The sequence below is a fragment of the Papio anubis genome, chromosome 14 (assembly GCF_008728515.1).
Source record: "Papio anubis isolate 15944 chromosome 14, Panubis1.0, whole genome shotgun sequence".
NCBI lineage: Eukaryota > Metazoa > Chordata > Mammalia > Primates > Cercopithecidae > Papio > Papio anubis.
This window is the reverse complement of record NC_044989.1, coordinates 50,256,089-50,276,335: the sequence shown is the minus strand read 5'-3', so window position 1 is coordinate 50,276,335 and position 20,247 is coordinate 50,256,089. Positions and strand designations below refer to the sequence as shown.

The following is a 20,247-nucleotide window of genomic DNA, read 5'->3' as shown; positions in this document are numbered from 1 at the left end:
TGCATAGCTAATTACTGTGTTCTCATTTGTTTAATTCCAGCATTGCTGTAAGCTTCTTAGAATGGAGGGTCAGTGGAGGGAAGCTCTACTGCAGTCTTAAAGTACATCAACAAGATGTTACAGCACGGAGTACGGGAGATTGAGAGATTGTGTGTGTGTTTGTGTGTGTGTGTGTGTCTGTGTGTTTTGGAAGATGGGTCAATGTTAAAGCAACAAAGTGAATTTTAAGTAACTGCCAGGGTTTGGTAGCTAATAATGCCTTTGTGAAGGGTTTTGTCAGTAACAAAATGCAGGAGATACTGGGGTCCCCTGTGGCCTTGTTTTTATGTAGGGCATTTTGTATCATGATGAATCATTTGCAGCACGCTTTTGCTAGGAAACCTGAAGAACATACACCCCTAGAAATCCGGCTTTTTCTTGCTGGATTTTAATTAATCAATTATTTAATTTAAAAAATGATATTATTTGTTTGGTACTCATTTTACATGAAAAAAAAGCCTCGTAATTAGAAGAAAATTTGTTAATAATTATCTCCTGTACCCAATAGGTAGCTTTAAAACCTTCCCAAGCGTAGTATGCTGTGGATTCCATTTATGGGGAAAAGAATGCTTTTATCAAGAATCATTGCCTCTTTTGTCAATGAAGCATGAGTTCATTGTGCAGGTTTTGGAATTTAGAAGCATTAATTGAACTATTTAAGAACCATTGAGGTAGTGATATATGATAAAATGATGTTTTTTGCATGTCTTTTTGTTGGCAGTGCTGGTGCTGGTGCTTTCTCTGGGGTGGGTGGTGTTAATTTAATGACTGGACTTGTATGCTTTCACTTTCTTTCCTACGCTATAAGATGGGATACTTTTAAGGAGATCCTCCACAATTCATTAGACTGAAATTTTGCTTTAATGCAGTATCTTTGAATAATTATCGTGCTTCTTGGAGGATATGTCAAATTTGGATGAGGAAATTAATGTGATATTCAGTAGAACATTTTTATAGCTATTCCATATTGGGAGTACAACTGTGTTTGCAACAATGGTGAAAATGATTATTGTTGGATTTATGTGTACTGCTTCTCTTAGAGTAGCCAAACTGGTGAGATAGGCCACCTAAGAGCAGATATGAATGACTGGATCTCTACATTTGCATAAATAAATAAATAAATAGAATTTTGTGGTTTCTGGTTGCTATAAGCAACACAGACAGTTATTTCCAAACCTTTCAAGACACAATGAGTGGCAAACATTGTGTGCCTCGTGATTTGAACCTCCACATATGAACTCGGTTGAATGCTTGAGAGCTAAGATGAAACTCATACACATTCTTGCAAACCATTGCCATGGCAACATACTTAAAATTTCCAAGGTCTGTCTCCCTTGAGTTTGCACCTGCAGTTAGCTTATTATGAAACAAAAAAAAGAAGGCTTTCCAATTCAAAAATGCTTTGGAATGGTTGGAACTGTGTTTTGAAATACAGTGGAGTTTAAAAGTCAAAAAGCAAAATAGAACATTCAGGAAAAAAATACATTTGCATTCTTCATGCACTGTTTGGCCCTTTCCCCTTCCACTTCACAATATGCTAGACAAGGACAAAAGTGGATTGTCTACCTCTTGTGAATGCTAGGATACTGGGATTTTACCCACTTTATTAAGAAACGTTATTTTCAGCATGCCAGAGGTAACATATGCATGTCTTATAAAATAATAATGAAGGTGATAATAGCCAATATTTATTTTGAATTTATCCCATACCAGGAACAGTATTAAGTATATCATCTGTCATGATTTTCTTAATTCCTACTACTGCAGAGATTGGCAGTGCATCCCTCCCATTTACAAATGAGAGGTTAAATAAGTCACCCAAGTTCTACCAGCTCGAAATAGTAGAGTCCAGATTTAAACGTGGGTATGTCTGACTCCAGTGCCTATGCAGCAGATCACTGGGAAGCAGCATTATAAGATCCCATAACCTGTACCAGGACTTCTCAATTTGTCAAGCAAACAACTGGTCCTAGGAAACCAAAAAGATGCTACCATGGAGCACATCTCTCCGTCTCTTCAGGGTACACCAGGTGAATCACCCACTCTGGATAGATATAGCTAGATGCCTGTATGGCTGCATCAGGTTCTACCAAAAAATAGAAACCAGTGTACCTTCAAGTCTTTCAGGTAGCAAAGTAGTCAATGACAGTAAGATAGCCACCTTCCTTATTATATTACTTCATCTTCATTTCCCTCCCAGCCAACTCAATGGAACACAAAAGGAGGCTTGGCTTCTGTTTGAATAGATCTTGGAAAATAGAAATTTAGAAATGTGGAACCTTCTTTCAATAAGGATTCTTGGATTCAATAAAATAAGAAAAGCCCATTTGAAAATTATCATAGTGAAAATATTACTGGGAGAGTCGCTTACAAATAAATGTACTACCTTCATGAAGAACTTTGCATTTGGAAGAAACTAACAGGTCCTGTGTATTTGAAGCCATCAGCCTTGACTGAGTGCTCTCATGCACCTGGGCTTTCTCATTTGAGAACCTGTCTGACATCCTTTGCCTTATAGCCAATTTCTCATCTCTCAAGATAGAGAACCTTGATTATCTGGATTTCCAGCTCAAAGCAAATCTGAAGGGGCAAACTGAAAGAAAGAAAGAGGTCTATAAAGGCTGACAAAAGACAAAAACTAGATTGAGCTTTCATAGACTACAAAGTAAACAAGCACCTTGGGCACCTATGGGGAATAGTCAGCGATACTCTTTGAGATCACTACTGTGTTTTCAGCCTCGTGCTCATAAAAATGACACCAAATCATCAAGAAAAGTTTGTCTTCTGAACTATCTGTTTAAAGAGCTACACCTATATAAGTTCTCATGATGATAAAAGGTATATTTATGTTGAGTAGCCTTCTTTCTTGTCCTTACTTAGTAGGCATCTAAGCAATGATAATGAAGGGAAGAGGGCAGGTGGGGATTGCAGAGGTGTGCGGGAAGGAAAAGGACAAACCCAGATGGCAGAGGCATGGTAACAACTGCAATGAAACATGTCAGCATTGAGTGAGACAGACTGTAAATGCAAGGCTGGCGAGAGGAAAGCTATCCAAGAGAGGATATGTTTAATCATTTAGAAATCTAAATGTTATTTAAGTGATGTTTATTTATAGCAACTTTTTTAATGACCAAAATATGAATAGTGGACCCAAAAAAAGAGGTCATTAGGCAATATCACAACTAAATAAAACACTGAAATACCTGCAGGAAGAGTTCAGCAGCAGATCCCATCTCATGAAATACGTGCACAAAGGCAAGTTCTCTAATGAAGCTCCTGGTTCTCAAGACAATTAGCAAAACTCTTGTCCTGTTTCTGCACTTGTGTTCTTCAGTTGGATTTTACTGGGCTTTGCATCAGCCACTGAGTGCTCTCTAGTCTGGCAGCTGTGAGTGACGGCACCATTCCCTAGTATTTTTCAAAGGCCTTCCTTAAAATTTCGGTAAGACATAGGGCAGAATTTAAAAAGTCAAGTCACATATGAGAAACTTGGGAAAAGTAGTAAATTATTCTTGCTGTTATTTTTGTCTGTCCCATACCCAAACATGAAACTAAGAGCAGTAGAAGGAGTAAGATGCCAACTGGGTGGAGAGCCGGGAGACTAGATAGACTCCTAAGTCCCTCCTGAACAGTGCAGTGCAGTAATTTGACACTGTACATCTGACCCATGCCTGACCGTGCCAGTTTAGGGTTTCCTTCTCTTTACCTAAAAGGGAACTGGAGTACATAATTCAAAGAGCCTCCAAATATGATTTGACAAATGCTTGATTACATCGTGTAGCTAGAGAGAAGAGACGATCCTTGTATCTTCAATACAGTGACAATGTTGTGATTTTTGTGAGGTGCTTTTACAAGCACTGTCCTATCAAATATATAATCTTCTCTGTTTATAGAATATTTAAACAGGGATGTGTGAGTTTAGGTGAGAAACGTGTACTTTCTTTGTGAAGGGAGTGTTTGTCTCTAAAGATTAGGGAGTCCAGTGCTAGGAATAAAGTTTAATTTCCATATTGCAGTGAGAATAATGTGAAAATATCTACAAGAGCCATTCATTTTGAAAGCTGGTTATATCTATGTAATAAATACTCATGATAATATCTTCCATATACCAGCTACTGTGCTATACAGTATGCCTATCTAGGTCTAGATAATGTAATACATGTAATACTCATGCAAAATAGGTGTAAATAACTTCACTTTTACATAGAAAGAAATACAGAGAAGTTGGGGAATTCGCCCAGGGTTACACAGCTAGTAAGTGGCAGAGGTGGGATTTAAGTCCAGTCTGTTCAGCTACAACATTCATGCTTCTTCCATGCTCAATAGTGGAAAAATCAACTTGCTGCTCATAGAGAGCCTGCATTTGTTACACACTGAATTTCCATTTAAAATTCAAAGCAGGGATGCCTGGTCACTTAGCATGTATCTCAATTTCATCAGTTCCAACTCACCTCTCTTAGGAACTACCTTTGAGAACTATTAAAAGCTGCCAATTTCCCCCACCCATTCATGATTATATGGCAAATTATCCTGATAGAATGTAGGCAGCTTAGTAACTTAAATTGGAGAACTAGAAGTCAAGTGTCAGGGCTCATGATATCTCAAATTAAATCAACAGTTATATACAGGGCACGTTCCTTGTACCAAAAAGTATTTTGGCAGAGTAAAAAAGACTATCTCCTTTATCACAAATTTCTACTCACAGAAACATTTCCAGATTTCTTTGACTTATGGAATCATATAATAATAACTGGAAGAGAGCATGTAATTCTCTTCCCTAAATTTACACATGGACCTAAGGTGCTACGGTGTGTAGGTTAGAGTCAAACAGCATTTGCTCCTTGGACTTTTCTTGCTATGTGAGATCTTATTTCCTGAGGTAGCTCCTCTGGGAGTTGGAACACCAAAAATGAAATAGGAAGAGATGAAAAAAATGAAATCAAAGGGAAAAGGAGAAAAGTAAACACTGGCACCATTTATTAGTTGTAAAAATGAAGGAGCACCAATTGCCTTACAATGAATGGTGGTAGCAGTCACATTTTCCGAAAAAGTTAACATGACAATGCTTCTTCTTGCTTTTCAAATTGATACCTTTTCTAATCATCTGATAGCTCGGTATCAGAGAACATAGAGCATCTTTGGTTCTGTCAATCTCTTGCATTTGGAAATGTTTTTGTAAAAGTCTAAGGTACTTTTGTTTTGTCCAGTAAGATGAGGTGATTTATAGTGTTGGACTTATTTTTCCTATCAAATCACTTCTATTTTTCTGATTATACTGGCTGGAATCATTTCTGACTCATTGGCCAGATATTTGTCTCTTATATGCTAGGTAGTGTGGCAGGCCCTGGGGATGCAACCTTGAATATACAGTGTGAACACTTAATACATGTGTAAAAGATTAATTCATAAAACGATAGATTCCCTCTCCAAACCCAAAAGAAATTGGATTGCATGCTCCACCACAGTATTCTAAATGTTCTGAGTCAGAATAGTGTATTTTTATTCCTTCCCTATGTAACCCTTATTAAATGAAACTATTCAACAAATGAGTACAAATGGGTGAATGAATGAATGAATGGAAGAATCAGTAGATACACATTTGGTTAGTGCATTCTGTCTTGCACTATTTCTTGGTGTGAATCTTATGGCTGGCATCTTTCAGGAAAAAGATAAAACTTTCATCCTGTAGTTAGATTTTGAAGGAAAACATTACAAAGGAATCTTTTTTTGTTGTTTTTTGTTTTTTTTTTTTTGCAACTAAGTAAAAACATTTATAATGTAAGACTATTACAGTAGAGTTTGTAAGAGATAGAGATAGTTGAGGAATATTATATAGGTAAAAAAACAAAAACAAAAACAAAAAAAGCAAAATGATAGTTAACTATGTTTTTCTCAGTCCCTTCCACAGAGTAGGCTTTATCTTACTGCTTTCTCAAAGGACAGGAATGCTTCATAAAAGCAGGAAGACCAACTTATTGCAAGACATTTTTAGCTTTGCCTTCCTTCTAACCTTCAGTCATTCTCTCTTTCAGTTAAAGATAATGTCACTTTTTGCTATTTCTCTACCATACATTTCCAGCCATGGGGCAAAAAATGTGGAAGCCAGTTAGAAAGTTTCATTGTCACTTCTAGAGATGTTATAAGGCAGATAAAATCTTTGAAAAAGTGTTATTTTGCCACAATTCTCATCTCCCACTCTTAGGAACTGTATTCCTAGAAAATAATCTATACTTGCTCACTTTTATATTGAGATTTAATTAGTTGGTATGAATGAGCAATTGTGACAATCATACCTTTCTCATAACAAAAAATGTAGTCAGCTTACAGGGATGACCGTCAAGAATAAGATTATTTAAAATGTGATGATTCTAGTAAATTCAAGTGTCATGTATAATATTTCTTCTATTTTTAAAGTCAAGATGAATCCCTCACTTTTAACTAAATTGTATTTTCATAATGATTATTTTTCAAGTCTAATTATTTTCAAAAAATCCTTTTATTCATGCAGATGCTTTAAGAATATAAGCCAGGTTTTTGAGTGATTATGTCATTTTAAATCAACTCTACTGAATTCCTGTATAGATGCCCTGGGGGCATAAAACATAAACTCTACCCAAAAGGAGCATATGAAATAAAATAATACATATCACTAAGCAGTCTTCATACTTTTAGATTTCAAGATGATTTCGAAAGGCAATTACTCCCACTATTCTAATGCACTAAGAAGAGACTGCTCATTGTCTTAAGAGGAGTTGATAGGCGTATTATTAATCCATGTAGAATACAAACCATAGGCAATGTCATATTATAACTACAAATACAACCACTCCTATTGTAAGGAGCATTGTCATGCATGAATTACACTTAGAGAATCAGTCTTTCTCTCTCCCTCTCCCTTTTTCTCTCTCTCTCTCTCTCTTTCTCTACTTTAATTAGCATTGTTTCCTAAGTGTTCTGTTTTTTCCTGTTTATCTGACATTTATATGCTGTAGATATAATAGAGTGGTAAATTCTGGATGCAGTGATAAAATAAATCAGGTTCTCACAATCTAATGAGTAGAACTTGGAATTTAGAGAGAGCTCAAGTATCCCTGAGTCTGTGCACTAAGCTCTCCAGGAGATCTGGATTGGAGAAAAGGTAATCATAGTGCCCCACATAGATTGGTGCTGCCTACCTTGTAGGTTACCAGTGAGATCCACACATATGCCCTAAATAAGGAATGCCAAAATTAACTAAATACTGGCATAATAGGAAGCAGCCCAAGAACAGCATCTATGTGAGGGGCTAGTGTAAGTGAGAGATACAGATCCTATTCAACTGAGGGACAAGAGGATTTCAGGACATTAAAATAAAATGTAGGTAAATGGACATTTGGTTGCACTCTTCAAGCACTATCCGGAGCTCTCCTTTGCAGCATCATGTGAGGGCCAAAAATTATTAGTTATAATTTTTTTATTTTACCTTAAGTTCTGGGATGCATATGCAGAATATGCAGGCTTGTTACATAGATGTAGATGTGCCATGGTTGTTTGCTGCACCTATCATTCTGTCATCTAGGTTTTAAACCTCGCATGAATTAGGTATTTGTCCTAATGCTCTCCCTCCCCTTGTCCCCAGCACCCTGACAGGTCTTGTTGTGTGATGTTCCCCTCCCTGTGTCAGTGTACTTTCTATAATAATAATTTATATAAACACTGCATCGTGGGCACTTTTATACTTTCCAAAATGTCTTCACACATATCAAATTTGACTCCCTTAACATCCTGTGAGACACAAATAATTACATATATAAATATATGTATTTAAGTGTGTGTGTGTGTGTGTGTGTGTATATATATATATATATATATTCATATATCATGTTTAGAACACAGAAACCAGTCCAAGATGATGTGTACTGCTCATGGAAACTAGAACTGAGACTCGAATTCTGGAGTAGTAGTTATTTTTCATTATTGGTCACCGTAGTATAAATTAAACTAAGGTGTTTCAGTAGTACAACATCTTAAATATGTATTAATGAGCCAATGTGCACCATAAGGAATGAAGTAGTCAAGTATAGAAGCTTGTAGTTCCAGTTGAACTAGAACTAGAAAACACTGGATCCTCCTAGCGCACGAACAAGATAACATTGTGATATCTCAGCCAGATAATGTTTATTCTCAATCACCACTGGATAGATACAAACATAGAGATGCTACTCAGATATTGGCTTATTTGGGGGCATGCAGTCCTGATCCTTGCATGTATTCAACTCATGAATCAAATCAAAATCAGAAAATACACTTTCTGTTAACTGCGTCATCATTATTTCCAGCCATATCCATACTTCTTGCTGTTCTATACTCCAAGCATTGTGTGGGATGGAAGTTCTCATATATCCCCAAGTTAAAACTTATCAAGGTGACATTGGTCATAGTACTACCCAGTAGCAGAGAAATGTTTTTTATAACTGGCTGCTTTTCCAAAGTTAAATGTGGCTCCTTCTACATCTTTGATCTTGAACCTTCACTTCTAAGGTCATTGTGTCAAAAAGACTGACTTGATCAATACATGTTTAGATTGTTTCTGGAGAAACTACCAAAATGGCTAATAAATGATCACTTCCATGTATTTATTCCTACGATGTAATAAGAAATAATCTGACAGAACTCTAATGATTGTTGTGTGAGAGAAACAAAGATGAATATCTCATTAGCACTTATGTTGTGAAGACAGTAGTTAATAAGAGAGAGACCTTGGAAGTTGGAAGGATTTTCATCAGTGGCTTAATGAGAAGAGAGGAGGGAGTTCATTGAGTTAATTTGGTAGCCAGCATAGCCTGCAGTGTTCTAAGTCAAAGAGATAAAAAGACAGAAAAAGATTCAATAATTTGCATTTTCTTTTTGTCACCGAAAAATTAGTTATGCATTTGGGTACAGAGACTGAGGGCATGGTATTTAAGGGCTTTAAAACAATAATTTAAGAAAAGATTTTCACGAATAAATAAAAAACTTTCTGGGTTAACTCCATTTCAAAATAACTGTAATTGTGTCAATATTTGAATTTCTGTAATTGGATTTTAAAAATTTGAACTCTAGCATTGTGCTCCCCTTTTAGTGTTATGTGATGTGCTGCCATATCAAATGGTGCAGAAGCTGTGGATATGCACCTCCTGTCTGTGTGTATTTCTTCAGGATGATTTTAATGGTTACTTATCTAAAATCCAGTACTCTACCTTTGCATCCTTTTCACTTATTTTAAGTTTATTTTATCACGTACCTTTGTAAATCACATCAAATTCATTAAAGAGCAAGATGGTTTTGGATGGATGGATGGATGGATGGATGGATAGATAGATGAATGGATAGGTAGAAGTCATCTGGGATAATAGAAAAACAATCTACTGGGGGTCAGATAATCTCACAGATTTGCCGTTAACTAGCAGTATAACTGTGGCCAATTAAAATTTTCTAGCTTCAGTTTCCCAACATGTAAAATGAAGAGCTTAGATTAATGGTCTTTAAGATCTGACTCAGTACAAGAAGATATATGACTGCTTAACTGAAACATGTTTTCATTCCCTAACATGACAACAATGAAAGCTTGGATTTGGAGTCACGCTAGTCGAAATTATCCATCATGGGCATTTTACAATCATGAAGTCTGTTTTTATTTTGGCCTTTTACCAAAAAGGATTTTGATTTCAACTTGTGTGACTAATTAATCTATTTATTAGTCCATCAATCCATTAATAGGACTAGATATTCATGTTGATACAGCTAGAACCCTACTTTTCATTTCAACCTGCGTGACTAATCCATCATAAGACTAGATATTCATATTGATACAGCTAGAAGCCTACATTTACATTTGTAAACATCTTTCAGTATTTACTTAATTTGGAAATGGCCAAAATTATTTCAGAAGGTGCTTTGTCCAAAAGCAAAACAAAGAGATGGGAAACACAGTCGCTCACTCACTCAGTACCTCTACTCCATTACCAGCAGTCTTCGGAGGTCTGACATTCCCAAATTCTAATTAGTGAGAATTCAGAAAAATAGGCTGTTCCATGGCTTCCTGAAAGTTTAAACTTCATATTAATTTATTTTGCCAGTCCTCCTATATTGCCTTGGCTAAAAATGGAAATGCAATATGAGCATAGAAGTCATCAGTAGCATGAAGAAATAGTAAAAAGCGTATTTTTAAACATAAATTTAATTTCAAGTTCCCTAATGGCAGGTTTCTTATTTGTAGGTTTTCTATTTTTAATAAGATTGCTAAAATGATGTTATTTTTTGATTACTCAAAAATTCAGTCTTATTCTTTTCCCCATAATTTAATTAAAGTGTATTTCTATGACATTATTTCCACATTCCTATATTTTCCTTTGAGTTTTGCCTGTTGGGAGAACCAGTATCAAATGTACATAAAAATGAACGTTAGATTGCGTAAGACGTGATTTCTTTACCATGGCAGAGTTCTTATAGTCAAACCCACTTTAATGGTTCTGGAACCATTGCATACATTTTAAACAGCTGAAAAAAATTTGAAGAAAATTGAATGGCTTTCAAGTCTGCCTTTTTCCCAAGCAGACAGCTGATTTATGGTCACTTTTTGTAATAGCCTAGGGCATCAATTGGGAAAGAACATTAAAGAAATGTGAAAGTGGCTGTTTTCAGGGATATTTGAGCTTTGCCCTACATATTCATGAAAGCCAATGTTCACACATTCAAATTGGGTAGGTGAGTGTACAGATGAGTATTTTTTTAGCAGACACTTCACTATAACACTCTGAATAATAGTACCTCCATCTGCATTCCAGATAAGGATGCTATTGGTGAATTGTAAATGAAGTAATGGATATGGGAACATTGTTACATTCCAAGGAAAATAAGCTATTTGAATTTACTTCATTGTTATTTGTATTAAAGAGTTATTTGTTCATTTGCCTCAGAACATAGAGGGAGCAATAAATTATTTGCATGTCGGAACCACAATTTATACCTTGATATGTACTGGGCATATTTTATGCCTATCAGAAAATGCTATGCATAGATGAGGTGCTTTGTATTCATTGTTGAGTAATTGGGCCTCACTATCTTTGTTATTCAAGTGCTGGAGGTAAAATTCATCCTCCACATATTGGATCTCAGTTTATTATTTTTATGTTTATTAAATAGTGTGCCATGAAATTGACATCTTTATGATGTCAATCGAGGCAACTTCATTGAGACAGTGGAGACAAGAATAAGATCTAGGCAGCCTCTAAATTTCTCTTGTACCTTAATAGGATTGTTGATTAACTGAAATTACCAATTTGATATATTTCTTTACCGATTTGATTTAATCAAATAGACTACAATTTGGTAATCATACCTATATATACATTACAAGTGGCTTATTTTCTGCAGGTTTTCCTTCTGGTGAGAATTATGACTTCCCTTGCCTCCTAGAAAATTCTTGCTCCACAGGTTATCAGTACAATGGGTTGGACCTTACTTGGGAATTTGTGATACTAATCCTGAATCCTGTTAATTTCTTTTTTCAAGGAACCCCACCTAGTGATGAATATTTTCTGGAGAAACTGTTAAATTCAGTCATGAAAACCACATTTGAGAGCTCTCTCTCTTCCAAAGCAGCTTTATGTATAGAAAAGTGTCAGCAAGAACAAGTGCCCATCAGTTAACCAAAGATATCATATTTCAGCTAGCACTGTCCTCGACCCATTAATTGTTGCTATCAATTCAGTCTAAATATCAGTCACAACAGTTAAATATTAGGCTAAATAATGTTATACAATGCTTATGTCATTGTTTGAGGCAATTTTTTTGGCATTATATTTAGATATATAGCAGGATACATTATTGCTGTTTAGAAATAAAGTTTCAATTAACATTTTAGAATAAATCAAGGGTTCATTTGTGGGCATCATATACTGACGATGAATATCCTATTTTACAATTGGAAATTGCTCTTTTCCTTACAAAACAGATTTGTCTTAATAGTATAGTTTTCTGTAAGTGTCTTCATTGGAATATATTAGTCTTCAGGAAAGCTGTTTATCATAAGGAATAAAGTCTTGGAATGCTATTCTTAGCAGGGATATAATATTACATACTGGATTTATTCATGCTTTCCTTGTATATTTTTACCACACAGATATTCAATTAGGCTATACTTTTAAAAGTGACAGCAAATGCATATACAGAAAATTCCACCATTAATGATGTTGAAAAATAAAAGGCTTCCTGTAAGTGAGGAAAAAATAACAAAACTCCATCTGTGTTTCTCTAAATTCCAGCCAACCAAATGCTCCCTCTTTTTAATATCCCTGAGTATTAAATCAATTGGTCTACCTTCTTACCAAGCATTAAGAACATTATTTTGCCCCCATCCTGATGACGTATTTCTCAAACCCGATAAAATATTTGTGTTCAAATATAAAAAAGGATGGATTAAGTTTTAGAGCCTTTATTTCTTGAATTCTGTTCAAATCATTTTCTTCTTAAAAGTATAGAGGCCTAAATTTTAGTGCACATTTTAAACAAGAAGAGATGCTTACCATGTGCATGTACAGACCAGTCTGAATTAAGGAAGATCAGCATAGCATTTTCACCTGTGGGTGGTTAAATGCACAGTTAGAGACACTCATCTAAATGGACTGTTATGTAAAGCTAATGCTTCTGCTTGATCATACTTCTATCTTTTTCAGCAGGTTGTCTCTTTTCTCAAAAAGGTTATAAACATCAGGAAAAATACTAAAGAATAGAATTGATTAATGTGACATATTTGAGTTTCTTTCTACCACTCTCTCAACAGCAAGTCATAGAGAGGCAGCTCCAAACACAGTGAATTAAAGTTACACAGCTTTGGCTAGAAAATTGTGCAGGTAATTTAGCTTCTAAAGTGAAATTTGATTTTTCCCCCCACACTTGAGTCACTTCCTGATTTTTCATACTGTGATGATGATTTTTGCCAAGCCATCTATTGATTTGAGATCTTTTATTCTCAAGATTGTTGCTGGTTTTTAATTTCTGGAGGAAAAACATATATGAAAATCAAGAATGTATTTCATTATACCAGGGAAATTATATTAAAAAGTAAAATACAGTTTTACAAAAAAGTCACATTTGTAGTTATTTTTTTCTACTATAAGAGGGCTATAGGAAGTACCATTGTATGACATCTTTTGTTATTTTAGGAATTGTGTTTTGCAGAAGGTAACACTGAGAACATTCTCACACTTTCTGGTTAGTATAGAATTGTTCCAAAAGAAAATAAGTCAACTTTTAAAACAAAGCTTAACTTGTATTGCCTAAATAATTTAGTCTGCGTGAAACACTACCCACTGAGTCACACAGTTGTAGCCCATGAATTTTTTTAAGAAGCGTTTTTTTAAGTTTATATTTGATGTTTGGCTTCTAAAAGGTCAGAGTTTGAACCTAGACAGTAAAAGATGGTACTTAGTTCAACAAAATACCAATATAGCTACTGTATTTTGATACAAATTTTAACGTGAGACCTCAAGTTAAGAATAATTCATATGTACAAGTTTCAGTTTAATATCTATAATTATATTATTTATAAATATAGTGCAAAAAAACATTAAATTGGTGTTACATTCATGAAATATTGAAGAAAATGTTGATAATAATATTGAAAGTTTTAATAAATATTTACAGTGCTGTCTCCTTCTACGTACTTTTCATGTACTAATTTAATCCTTGTAACAATAGATACTATTATGCTGTCCACTTTTTAGGAGAAAAATAAGACACAGAACTGTTTTTAAATGTTTTGAGCAGGGGTTCTCAACTTTGGCATTATTGACATTTCAGGTTAGATCATTCTTTGTTGTCTTCAAACTGTCATGTGTATTTCATAATATTCAGGCATTCTGTGGCAGCTCATTCCTGTAATCCCAGCACTCCTGGAGGCTGAGGTAGGAGTATTGCTTGAGGCCAAGAGTTCTAGATATGCCTGGGCAACACAGTGAGACTGAGTTGAGACCTTGCTTGTAGAAGAAGAAGACGAGGAAGAAGAAGGGGAAGGGGAAAAGGAAGAGAAAGAGGAGGAAGAGGAGGAGGAGTAAGAAGAGGAGGAGGAAAAGGAGGAGGAGGAGGAGAAGGAGGAGAGAAAATAATACTTAGCAGTCAAAAATAGGAAACTATAGTAGCAGACTTCATGATTCCAACTGTGACAACCTGAAATATTTCCACACATTACCAAATGTCCCTCCAGGTGGAGGAAGGAAAAAGTGGCAATATCACTGCTAATGTGAGAGCCATTGGCTTAAAGAATTTATTTACGAGGTCAAGAGATTGAGACCATCCTGGCTAACCCGGTGAAACCCCGTCTCTACTAAAAAAATACAAAAAAGCTAGCCGGGCGCGGTGGCGGGCGCCTGTAGTCCCAGCTACTCGGGAGGCTGAGGCAGGAGAATGGCGTGAACCCAGGAGGCGGAGCTTGCAGTGAGCCGACATTGCGCCACTGCACTCCAGCATGGGGGACAGAGCGAGACTCAGTCTTTAAAAAATAAATAAATAAATAAATAAATAAATAAATAAATAATTTATTTACATCCTCCTACCTCTAATGAGAATAAAACACCAATAGGAACAACAACACAATATTGATTTCATCAATATATTTAACATTCCTCAAAGAAAATGAGAAATTATCTGTAGCCTTGAAATTAATTTGAAATTGAGAATAAAAGTAGCTTTCCGCTAGATGTTGGTCCCAGGGGGGGGAAAAAAAAAAAAAGCTGATTATCTCCTCTGGAGTGAATTGGAGCAATTGACTGGCAAGACTACATAATTCAATAACTTGTCATTATCAAGTCTGTTTGTATATTACCCAGCAAGATTTAGTTGTGCCAAAAGGAGAATGGGTCTTTGCTTTTAAAGCTTTTTCTTTAAAAAGATACCTACATGATTATCATGCCAATTGCTAATGATCTTCACTGACATTAAGAGTTACATTGAGGCCTCTGTTGTATTCTGTTGGTCTGTATATCTGTTTTGGTATCAGTACCATGCTGTTTTGGTTACTGTAGCCTTGTCAAATAGTTTGAAGTCAGGTAGCATGATGCCTCCAGCCTTGTTCTTTTTGCTTAGGATTGGCTTGGCTATATGAACTCTTCCTTGATTCCATATGAAATTTAAAATGGTTTTTTTCTAATTCTTTGAATACCAGCTGATCTTTAACAAACCTGACAAAAACAAGCAATGGGGAAAGGATTCCCTATTTAATAAATGGTGTTGGGAAAACTGGCTAGCCATATGCAGAAAACTGAAATTGAACCCCTTCCTTACACCTTATACAAAAATTTACTCAAGATGGATTAAAGACTTAAACATAAGACCTAAAACCATAAACAACCCTAGAAGAAAACCTAGGCAATACCATTTAGGACACAGGCATGGGCAAAGACTTGATGACTAAAACACAAAAAGCAATGGCAACAAAAGCCAAAATTGACAAATGGGATCTAATTAAAGAGATTCTGCACAGCAAAAGAAACTATCATCAGAGTGAACAGGCAACCTACAGAATGGGAGGAAATTGTTGCAATCCATCCATCTGACAAAAGGCTAATATCCAGAATCTACAAGGAACTTAAACAAATTTACAAGAAATAAACAACCCCATCAAAAAGTGGGTGAAGGATATGAACAGACACTTCTCAAAAGAAGACATTTATGCGACCAACAAACATATGAAAAAAAGAAAAACTCATCATTACTGGTCATTAGAGAAATGCAAATCAAAATGACAATGAGATACCATTTCATGCCGTTTAGAATGGCAATCATTAAAAAATCAGGAAGCAACAGATGCTGGAGGTTGTGTAGAAATAGGAATGGTTTTACACTGTTGGTGGGAGTGTAAATTAGTTCAACCATTGTGGAAGACAGTGTGGTGATTCCTCAAGGATCTAGAACCAGAAATACCATTTGATCCAGCAATCCTATTACTGGGTATATACCCAAAGGATTATAAATCATTCTACTATAAAGACACATGCACATGTATATTTATTGCAGCACTATTCACAATAGCAAAGACTTGGAACAAACTCAAATGCCCATCAGTGACAGACTGTATATAGAAAATGTGGCACATATACACCATGGAATACTATGCAGCCATAAAAAGGATGGGTTCATGTCCCTTGCAGGGACATGGATAAAGCTGGAAACCATCATTCTCAGCAAACTAACACAGAAACAGAAAACCAAACACTCCATATTCTCACTCATAAGTGGGAGTTGAACAATGAGAACACATGGACACAGGGAGGGGAACATCACATACTGGGGCCTGTCGGAGGGTGGGGGTCTAAGGGAGGGATAGCATTAGGAGAAATACCTAATGTAGATGACGGGTTGATGGGTGCAGCAAACCACTATGGCACATGTATACCTATATAACAAACCTGCATATTCTGCACATGTATCCCGGAACTTATTATAATAAAAAAAAAAAAAAAAAGAGAGAGAAAGCCCACAAATTATCAAATATCAGGCATGAAAAGGGAGTTAGCACTGCAAATGCCACAAACACTGAAGAATAAAAAGTTAGAATATTATGAATAACTTTGTCAATAAATTCAACAATTAAAAAAAAAAGACTTACACTTCCTGGAAAACCAGTATTTTTAACTTCCCTTTCTAAAATAGCAGCAGCAAAATGCATAAATCCAGAAACTCTCCCAATTGTCTCAGAATTAAGAGCAGAGTAACAGGAAACCATCTAAAATGCTGTTTAAAGGTTTCTGTTTATTTAAAGTTATATTGTAAAGCATTTGCATCTGAACAAATTTTTGTTCTTAAAGACCCTGCACCTGAAAGATTTTTAAGCCTAATACTTTCTATAAAAGTTCATCACCCCTTGTCTCCATTTTTCAAAATGCCACAACTTTCCTAAAAATTATTTAGTTACACTTTAATCTGTGACAATATTAGGTGCTCCTTTAATATTAGGTGCTCATATCGTATTTCTGCTTTTTCTTTGAAGACCTTTATTGTTTTCTATATTATTTTAATTCCACCTTTAAATGAGAACTGTATCAATGTTGCAGTTCTGAGTATTGTTTGAACAATTCTGATCTCTTTAGTCCTTAGTAGATGTAATGAGATATTTTTATTTATTTGTATACATTGGAATCTCTGTTTTACTTTAGCACAGCCAACTCTGATATAAGCCTTTACAAATTCCATGCAGTATCTATGCTGAATTTACTGCAGCTTGTAAGCGGCAATAAAGAACAACCTTTCATGCTTATCAATGTGTTGATTATGTGACTAACTGCTAGGATTTACACACTCTGCTTTTTATTACAGTGATAGTTATCTTTTTTGCTATAAGCGCAGTGAAGCAACTAGAATGTCACAGAGAAAACTATCACCTCTTCCCCTCCCCCACTTTGAATGCACTTTTCATTTATTATGAAACTATAATGATGAAAGGGATGATGGGGAAGAAATACCTGCTATCTGAACATTACAAAAATTAGCTTCAAGTGTGAAATCATAATGAAAATGGAAAAGTGTCTTAAATGGATTGTATTTCCTTGCCTTTGTGCACCAATGAAAGAGCTATCTAATTCTCTACTTAATCTGTGTTTCCTACAATAACAAGCTATATCTCAAAGATTCATCAAACTCTACGTAGTCGTGAATGTAAAAGGTTATGGCTATTCTGCTTTTAGGAGGCCAAGCACAAGTACTACATAAAGCCCACTGATGCATACATTGTAGCTCTCCAGGCTGTAATACATGTCAAATCATCTGTTTCTCCCAGGTTGTTTTAAACCTCTGTATGATACTGTGTGCAGCTTCCATCTGCATTTGAGTGGATAGGTATCGACAAGTTGGCTGTCACCATTTCTACATCCTCATGTAAACTAAGGTGTAATCAAGTTTTCACAAATAGGCAGTTACTTCTATGAAGGGTCTAAAATTTAAACTCTGTGTCTTTTGAAAGGGAAATGGTGAATTTGGTTTATTGATAAACAAGTTGCGTTTCACTTGTCGATGAGACAAAGATGAGAGAGTCTGTTAGGACTCTTTAAATTAATCTACTGAATGTGTTTCTTTTGCAGACCACAGATGACATCCTTGTGGCCTCAGCAGAGTGTCCCAGTGATGATGAGGACATTGACCCCTGTGAGCCGAGCTCAGGTGGGTTAGGTTAGTCGACTTTTTTTTCTTACTTCCTTGGCTTTACTGTGAATCTTTGTTGCATGTTATATTCCTTAGAAGGGCCTTACATTCATGTCTAGAAGGCTACCCTCCTATACAATGGTTGATTGTAAGATGAGGACTCTTACTTTTTACATAAATTTTTCTACATTTATTGAAAAAAATTAAAAACAAAACACGCCAAGATTATGTATTTCAGAAAAAGCAGTGGGTATAGCACACAAGGCTGCTACCTTACTGTTCACTTTCCATTAGCTCACAACATAATTTTTGTGTGGAACAGTATAATGAGTTTTCCCTTGGGTCACTCATAGTAAAATTATAAAGCTAAAAAATTGCAGCACATTGTGCAAAATTATTTGACCTTTCTGCTGACAAAAAATCCCCACCACTCACTCTGCCAGCAAATTACCTTAAGTGATATATTTCTCAATTTTGGAAGTGAGAGTATTATGGCAGTAGTAAAACAAACAGCAGGTAGAGTCCTTGATATATTTAATAGAGAAATATTTGATTCTTGCCTTGTTTCCCTAAAATTCAAGCTGAAGCATTTTACTTCTTTATGATATGTTTGCATCTTCTGATGTGACTAACACATAAATAATATTACCATACAGCTCTTATACCATTAAGTGGTGGCTGTAGACCCTGAAAAATAAATGAAGCAGAGCCTAGATTTGACTCCAGATATTCATAATCTCAAGTGTTAGGCTCATTTCGATTAGTTTTGTTTTCTTTTGTTTTTGGAAAGCAGTATTTAAATCCAATAATATTCTTTGCTGGCCACAGTGGCTCACGCCTGTAATCCCAGCACTTTGCGAACCTGTCAGGCAGATCACTTGAGGTCAGGAGTTCGAGACCAGCCTGGCCAACATACCGAAACCCCGTGTCTGCCAAAAATACAAAAATTGGCCAGGGGTGGTGGTGTGCACCTGTAATCCCAGCTACTCGGGAGGCTGAGGCAGGAGAATCACTTGAATTTTGGAGGCAGAGGTTGCAGTCAGCCAAGATCACGCCACTGCACTTCAGTCTGGGTGACAGAGTGAGACTTTGTCTCAAAATAGTAATAATAATAATAATAATAATAATAATATTGTTTGCATTAACAAAATCAGTGAGGTGGATATGGACTAGCCACTGTCTGCTAGTGGTGTCTATTGACGTCACCTGAAATCCCAGGAGAATTTCATGTCACAAGAAAGCAATGAATTTGCATTCATGTGAAGAATACATTTTAGAGTAAATTTTTAGAGTAAATCTGCTCTTTAGAGTAAATCGGGATGTGTATCGTGCATCTCGTTTTGAATATTTGAAGATCACTTCCCCCACTGATTGTAACTACTGACTCTAGCGCTTAGAGAGCAGCTGCTGAGTGCCAGGGAGGGGGAAGAGCTCTGCAGTAACCTCGCAACAGGAGAGGGCGTGGGAGACCAGGCTGGGTATGCTCTGGTCCTCTTTCCTCAAGGCTGCACAGTGCCAGTCAGGATTCTCAGCCCCCAGAAACATCTGTCATTCACAATGATCAGCTCTCTCACGATCATCCATTCCATTCTCCCAGCTCATTGACCTCTGCAATCATTCCCTCTTGGTTGTCGTGACAGATATAGTCACATCATGGCACTATCCCAGGCCCCTTTACTGCAATCTTGCCTTTGTTTTCATTGGTATGCTTAATCTCTCTGTTAGTTAGCAACAACAACAACAAAAAAGAAAATCATTGCTATTGCTTTTCTGTCATTATATCAGTCCCATCTCTCTGCCTTTTCCCACCCTCAAATTTATCTTCCCCATTTCTTCTATGCTCACATGTCCAACCTTCCTGGTGTTAATCTTTCACACGAGGACATTCTTTTTTCTAGCTCTTCTCTGAGATCCTCTAGCATGAATTGTCCATGTAACAAAGTCTGGTCTTTGTATATTGGGGTGTGTGTTATGTATAGTTGATTTTGTTTTCCCAATTACTGTTTTCTTGAGGTTAGTCTGTTTTTTCAGTATTTTACACAGTATTAATACAGT

At 36.0% G+C, this 20,247-nt stretch overlaps 1 protein-coding gene across 34 annotated transcripts in view; it reads left to right on the top strand.

The window, feature by feature from the left end:
* NRXN1 (neurexin 1) overlaps window positions 1-20,247 on the top strand; it is a 1,145,126-nt gene that overhangs the window by 1,101,725 nt on the left and 23,154 nt on the right. For 22 of the 34 annotated variants that reach the window (XM_031655575.1, XM_031655556.1, XM_031655563.1 and 19 more), the window contains one exon: window positions 18,132-18,219. In XM_031655575.1, coding sequence (XP_031511435.1) covers window positions 18,132-18,219 — 88 coding nt within the window. The remainder of the gene's footprint in view (window positions 1-18,131; window positions 18,220-20,247) is intronic. The other 12 variants (XM_031655576.1, XM_031655565.1, XM_031655562.1 and 9 more) reach the window with 1 other exon arrangement.